Source organism: Lagopus leucura, unplaced genomic scaffold, assembly GCF_019238085.1.
Source record: "Lagopus leucura isolate 7727_CA_CO unplaced genomic scaffold, USGS_WTPT01 60106-1_obj-0_obj, whole genome shotgun sequence".
NCBI lineage: Eukaryota > Metazoa > Chordata > Aves > Galliformes > Phasianidae > Lagopus > Lagopus leucura.
Genome location: NW_024965700.1, coordinates 1 through 6,629, shown reverse-complemented (window position 1 = coordinate 6,629; position 6,629 = coordinate 1). Strand labels below are relative to the sequence as shown.

Sequence of the window (6,629 nt, the reverse complement as noted above, 5' to 3'; positions counted from 1 at the left end):
TGCAGCCTCACACTCCCACGAAGGCCACGCGGACACTCACCCACAGGAACGCGCCGGTTGGGGCAGAATAAAGCGCAGCGCTCCTTCAGCCCCGCCCGCTAGCCGGTCCTCTCCGCGCCGCCATTTTGTGTTTCCCGCCCAAACGCGACGTCACGTGACGTCACACGTGACGCGACGCGGCCCTTGCGTGCGTGCGTGCTGACGTCACGGGAGGCGCGAGCGCGGGGACGTGTCGGTGCCGCCGGGCCCGCCATGGGGGAGCCGCCGCGGCGGCCGCGGGAGCTGTTCCTGGCAGGGTTGGCTGCGGCCTATCTCGCCGCCTTCGTCTCGCTCTACCTTCAGATCCCCGGTAAGCGGCCCGGCGGCTGCCTCCGGGGCGTGAGCCGAGGGATTCTCCTTCCCCGTTATGCGGACCGGGGCGGGGAGCGGGCTCTAAGGGTTCCTTGTGGGGGGCAGCAGCCGGGGTTCCTCAGGGGGGGCTGAGGGGGGGCGCCCGGCGGGGCCCCGGGCGCCGCTTAAGAGGTATGGAGGAGATCCCTGCTTGGGGGGCTGAGGGACTGGGGGTTGAGGGACCTGGCGTTCCCCTTTCTTGAGGGTCTTGGGTCTCAGCTCTCAGAGGTCCCTTCTTAGGAAGGGGAGTCTCAGGAGGGTCCCTTCTTAGGAGGGGGTCCCTTCTTGAGGTCTGAAGGGGAGACTGTTCTTGGTAGGCATGGTGTCCCCCTCGGGGATGTGCTGAAGGCTGGTGGCAGAGGGAGAGCTGAGGTCCCCAGGGGGCTGTGGGCTTGGGATCGGTGTCATGAGAGATTGGGAGTAGCTGATCAATGAGCTGAGGTTCCCTGAAGGGCTTATAGACAGCAGAGAGCTGAGATGGAGTCTTAGAGCTGTGGAAGGGTCCTGGGCCCTTCAGCTTCATCCCATGGGGAGCTGCTCCCTGAACCGCACCTTCCTTCCATCCCTTAGGGCTGTATGGACGTGATGGGATCCTGCCAGCTCGCCGGGTGCTGCGTCTGAGCGGGAAGGGGCTGTGGGAACAGCTGCGTGATGTCCCCACGCTGCTGTGGCTCGGCCCACACCTGGGGCTGGACACGGAGCAGGGTATGGAGCTGCTGTGCCTGCTGGGTGCCGTCGCCTCGATGGGTGCCTTGCTCTGCGCCCCGCTGCGTGACTGCCTGCTGTTTGCTGTGCTGCGGGTGTTCTACCTCTCACTCTACCAGGTATGGGTGCACGTGAGGGAGGCACAGGGACTGAGTTCTGTGCCCACTGCTTGTGGTTTTGGTTGAAGGAGCTGGCATGAGTCAGAGCAGTTGCAGCACAAGGGGTTTCCTCTTTCATTGTGTGCACCCTCAGTCACGGCTGTGTTGTGGGCAGCATCAACAGAAGGGGGGTTGGGAGGCAGTGAAACGGGGTGGGGATTATCCTGCTCTGCTCTGCCATTCTGATGTACTGCGTTCAGGTCAGGGCCCCCAGCACGGAGGCGTGGGGCTGTGGGAGTTGGGCCTGAAGAGGGCATGGGGATGGTTGGGGGCTGCAGCAGCTGTGTGTAGGAAAAGGCTGAGGAGAGGGGGTGTGCAGCCTGGAAAAAGATGGCTGTGAGGAGACCTCACTGCGGCCTTAGTGCCTAGAGGGACTGATGCACAGGAGGAGAGTGGCTGTGTACGTGAGCTGAGAGAGACAGAGCAAGAGGGAATGGCTTTAAACTGAAAGAAAAGAGACTGAAGTCGGATGCTGGAGGAAATCCTCCACCCAGAGGTGATGCAGCCATGGCGCTGCTGCCCAGAGCTGTGGGTGCCCCATCCCTGGGGTTGCCCGGGCTGCGGATGGGGCCCTGGACAGCCTGAGATGGGGGGCACCCAGCCTACAGCAGGCAGTTGGAACCAGATGGCCTTTAAGATCCATTCCAACGTAACCTGTTGCGTGATTCCCTCTGAAACCGGGGAATGGGAGAGGAAGCTGCCTGTGTGGGAACTGCTCCTGCTGTGCAGCTGTCTGCATTGTGCTGAGCAGGAGGGGAAGTGGCACAGGGGGCTGCACAGGGCTGGGACTCCCTGCTGTCCGGAGCCGCCTCCTCCCAGCCCCTGCGTGCCAGGCCCTCGTCCTTCCCTTTTAAGGTGATGCTGGAGAGAAATCCATCTTCCTCCTCCCCTCCTTGCTGCTTGCAAGCAGGGCTGTTGAGCCAGGGCTGTTGTGCCGCTGCTCGCCGGCCACGTGGCTGAGCCTGGAGCTCTGGAGCCACTCCTGGGCTGCGGTTCCTGGCAGCGCAGTCTTGCCAGCACATCTGGCCTCGGAGCATCCTCCTCCTTCTTCCTTCCTCCTCCATCCCGTGCCCTGGGCAGTGCTGCCTCACCGGCTGGCTTTGACTCACAGCCATTCTTGGGTTTGGCACAGCACTGGCAAAGCACTCAGGGGGAGGCTCTCTGTGGGCTGGGAGACAGGAAGGGAAACCCCCTGCAGCACGGGGCCTCCCTCCCACTGACTGCTGGCTCTCCCTGCAGGTAGGACAGGTCTTCCTCTACTTCCAGTGGTAAGTCAGCCCTCCTGCACCCCCTCTTCCCTGCCTGGGGACTCTGTGCCCCTGCCACCTACTCCCTTAGGGGCTCCGTCTCCCTGTTGTCACCTCGGAGACCCAGCCTGTGCTCCCAGAGTGACAGCAAGGGTTGTGACATCCCCGCAGGGACAGCCTCCTGCTGGAAGCAGGCTTCCTGGCCGTGCTCGTGGCCCCTCTGCGCCTGCTCAAGTGGCGTTCCACAGCCTGGCGTCCACACGACAGCGTCACCTTCTGGTTGGTGCGCTGGCTGCTCTTCCGCCTCATGTTTGCCTCTGGCGTGGTGAAGCTGACCAGCCGCTGCCCCACCTGGTGGGGGCTCACAGGTGAGCAGGCAGCACCTTGGTGCAGCTTCCAGCCTCGGGCCGTGCCCTGAAGCAGCCGTGGGGCTCTTTGCAGCTCTCCCTTGTGAACACCCCCTCCCCCCCAACTCCCCGACCCTCTGCTGTCCTCCCAGCTCTCACCTATCACTACGAGACGCAGTGCATCCCCACGCCAGCTGCCTGGTATGCCCACCAGCTGCCCGTGTGGTTCCAGAAGTTCAGCGTGGTGGCCACCTATGTCATTGAGATCGCCGTCCCTCTGCTCTTCTTCATGCCCATCCGTCGCCTCCGGCTCTTCGCCTTCTACTGCCAGGTGTGTGGGGATGCTGTGTGGCCTTCAGCGGGGTGCCCCTCAGGCTCTGTGGATGCCCCCAACTCCATCTATGCTCGTGCCCAGGTCCTGCTGCAGATCCTTATCATCCTCACGGGCAACTACAATTTCTTCAACGCTCTCACCATTGTCCTGGCCTTCTCCCTGCTGGATGAGGAGCACGTGGGGCGCTGGATGGGGCGCGGCAAGAGGAAGCATGGCAGCTGTGAGTCCCTGGGCTCGTGCACTGTTTGGGGGCTGCAGTCCCCTCTGCAGTGTTTGGGACGGGGAGGGGATGGGCCACCATCACTGTCTGACCCCGGAAGATGTTGTTCTGGTGCCGTGGGCTCTGAGCTCTGCCTTTCCTGCACGTGAGCACTCAGTCCTGGGTCCAACTGCGTGCCACGGGTTGGTCTTGCCAAGCCCTGTGCTCACCAATGCTGAGCTGCACCCCTCCTCCAGCAGCCTGGCCCCCTACTTTCCTCTCCTTCCTCTCCACCATGCTGGAACTGATCACCTACGCCTCGCTGCTCTACTGGAGCGTCCACTACTTCAGCCTGGAGATCGACTGGGAGAAGAAGCTGCTGGAATCCAAAGTGGGTACGTCACGGCTGCACTGGGGTGGCCGTCCCCACGGCCCTGCTGCCCCCGTGGGCACTGCAGCTGGCCCTGACTGCTGTCCCCCATTGCAGCCTTCACCTACCACGAGTTCACGCAGTGGCTACGAGCGGTGACGCTGCCCCTGGTGGGGCTGGGCTTCCTCTCACTCTCCTGGGAAATCCTCTCTGCTCTGTACCGGTGAGTGGGGTGGGGGCTGTGCCGGGCTTTGGTGAGCAGGCAGTGCAGGATCTGGCTCACACTGTGGGCATGGGGTAAGGGTGGCACAGAGAGGGTTTTGGGTTGTTTTTGCAGTGCTCGAGCAGGGCACAACCGATGTGGCTGGAGCTGCTCCCAGCCCCCATCCTCTCCACAAGCCAGAGAGGCAAGGGCTAACCTGGATCTCCATCCCCACAACGTGACCCCAGCCAGGAGCTGCCCCCCTCCCCAGGCAGATGCAGCCTGTGGGGCCACGCAGCTCTGATTCCTCACTGCACCTTCATCCTCTTGCAGGTGTGCCTGCGTCCGTGGCTTCTTCTGGAAGCTGTGGGCCACACTGCAGTGGGCCATCTTCGCCACAGCTACCATGGGGATGTTTGCCATCAGCTTGGTGAGCACATGGGGGGTGTGTGGCCAGGCTGTGGGGCACAACGCTGTGATCTTTGTCCCCTTGACTGGGGCTGGGGGAGTTTGCAGTGCTCTGGGGATGGAGCACACCAGCTCTCCCACATCATATGCATTTCTTTGAGGATGGGAGGCTCAGCCCAGCCCCCCAACCTCTGTTTCTTCTCCTTTGGGGGGTGGGGGGGTGACGTGGCTACCTTCTCTGCCACTCCCCAGGTGCCCTTCACCTACATTGACTACGAATCCAACGGCAAGCTGTGGCCTGGCATCCACCAAATGTTCAGTGCAGTCGAGCGCTTCCAGGTGGTGAATTCCTACGGGCTCTTCCGCAGGATGACGGGTGTTGGGGGGCGGCCTGAGGTGGTGCTGGAGGGCAGCTATGACAAGCAGAGCTGGACGGTGAGTGCCCACCTCATTGCTGGGGGAACAGAGGGATGGGAGGTGGCTGGAGGTCGCTCTGAGCATCATCTCTGCCCTGTGGTTTCCATCCTGCTGAGACACCCGGGTGTCCCTGCGTGGTGTGGGGCTTTGTTCTGTCATCCTGGGGGTGAGGGGAAGGGAGCTGTGCCCTCCAGAACGGCAGGCGAGCGGGGTGTCTAAGCTCAGAGCTCCGTATCTGCTCTCCAACTCTCTCTGCCCTGCCTGTAGGAGATAGAGTTCATGTACAAACCTGGGAATGTCAGTGCAGCTCCCGCCGTGGTGGCTCCCCACCAGCCTCGCCTCGACTGGCAGATGTGGTTTGCAGCCCTGGCGCACCACAGCAGCAGCCCCTGGTTTGCCAGCTTCGTCCACCGCCTGCTGCAGGGCAAGGAGGACGGTGAGCAGGACGGGGCTGCGGGGCGGCCCTGTGGGATGGGGGCAGCCCCTCCTTGACACTGTGCTCACTCCATTTCCCCTGCAGTGATCCGCCTGGTGCAGGTCGATGAGGATAAATACCCCTTCAGCGCTCAGCCGCCCGTCTACCTCCGCGCCCAGCTCTACAAGTACTGGTTCACCCACAGCGCCGAGAGCGGGTGAGCAGGGAGGGGAAGGCAGAGGGAGCTCTGAGGATGGCTCCAGCAGCTCCGGGTTGGGGTGTGGGGTTCCTATCCTCATCCCTGATGCCTTGTCCTGCAGGGCGGGAGCTGCACGGTGGTGGCGGCGGCAGCACGTCCAGGAATTCTTCCCCACTGTCTCACTGGGAGACCCAACGCTGGATGGTCTGCTTGCCCAGCACGGGCTGAAGGTAAGATCCGCTCCCCACACCGCACCAAGCCCCATGAGATCCAGCTTGCAGCTCACCCCCCAACTCCTTGTCCTCCCCACTTCAGGACAAGCTGCCCCTGAGGCGCCCCGTGGATGCGTTCCTGCCCTGGCTCTTGAGCTCCGTGCGCCGGCTCAGCCGCCCCTTCTCCCCCCACGTCGTGCTGTGGTCCCTCTACCTGGTGGCTGCCACTGCCTGCCTGCTGCGTGCCATGGCCCGCCGGCCCCGGGGGGGCGCACCCCCCACCCGCCACAAAGCATCCAAACAGCAGCGGGGGGATCAGGGGGAGAAGAACGGGCAGCTGCGCAGGAAGGAGGGCAGGGAGGCGGAGGAGAAGGGTGAGGGCCGAACCCGGGGGGCGGCTGATGGTGAAGGCCCCCGTGGCACCAAGAGGAGGAAGTAGAGGTGCTGGGTGCCCTGTATTCCATGCACGCTTCCCCCTCTGGATCCCCACCTCCTGTTCCCCCCCCCCCCCAGCTCCCCCCCCGGGGGGGGGGGGGTCCTCACTGGGGCTGGCGTGCCGCTTTCCTGCGGTGCCTTCATGCACAGCTGGGTCAGTGCAGTGTGTGGCTGCTTCCTTGCCCCCATCCCCCAGCTGGGGCTGCCCCTGTGCCCCCCCCAGTTGGCTAGGCTGTGGGGTGGGGGCTGTGCTAGGTCTCAGCTGCCTTGTGCTGGGGTGGGGGGGAGCTGGGGGGTTGTTCTGTGCCCCGCATCGCATTTTTCCCCCTCCTCAGCTCAGGGGGTGGCACAGAGGTTTCCTATAATTTTCTAAATAAAGCCTTTGACATTCCAACCCGAGATCTCTCCTTTAGGCTTGGGGGGATGGGATGGGATGGGATGGGAGCCCTCTGTGGGGCTGAGGGGGTGGGATTCCCCATGGCACCCCCCCACAACCTGAACACAACCGAGGCGTTGTCTGCATGGCAGGTGGGTTTATTGACTGCACAGAGGTGAACACAGTGGGGGGAGTGCTAATTGCTGGGGGGGGGG

General features: G+C 63.5%; 1 protein-coding gene across 2 annotated transcripts; it reads left to right on the top strand.

Moving 5' to 3' along the window:
- The first annotated feature begins 231 nt into the window (after positions 1–231).
- On the top strand, positions 232–6,432 carry LOC122192243 (lipase maturation factor 2). Of its 2 annotated transcripts, none has more exons than XM_042892764.1 (14): positions 232–349; positions 961–1,214; positions 2,493–2,521; positions 2,672–2,868; positions 3,000–3,178; positions 3,263–3,401; positions 3,641–3,775; positions 3,868–3,973; positions 4,286–4,382; positions 4,613–4,795; positions 5,045–5,213; positions 5,298–5,409; positions 5,513–5,621; positions 5,707–6,432. In XM_042892764.1, the coding sequence occupies exons 1-14, from the start codon at positions 253–255 to the stop codon at positions 6,040–6,042; spliced, it is 2,142 nt and encodes a 713-aa protein (XP_042748698.1). In that variant the 5' UTR covers positions 232–252; the 3' UTR covers positions 6,043–6,432. The 2 variants fall into 2 exon arrangements, with proteins under 2 accessions (XP_042748698.1, XP_042748697.1); XM_042892763.1 differs by having other exon boundaries at positions 3,638–3,775.
- Positions 6,433–6,629: the final 197 nt, after the last annotated feature.

Bases quoted from the DNA above. Each gene is read 5' to 3' on its own strand.
- LOC122192243 (XM_042892763.1), top strand. From the start codon at position 253: ATGGGGGAGCCGCCGCGGCGGCCGCGGGAGCTGTTCCTGGCAGGGTTG. The intron at 2,869-2,999 runs GTGAGCAGGCAG...CTGTCCTCCCAG, and splicing joins CACCTGGTGGGGGCTCACAG to CTCTCACCTATCACTACGAG. The intron at 5,622-5,706 runs GTAAGATCCGCT...TCCCCACTTCAG, and splicing joins TTGCCCAGCACGGGCTGAAG to GACAAGCTGCCCCTGAGGCG.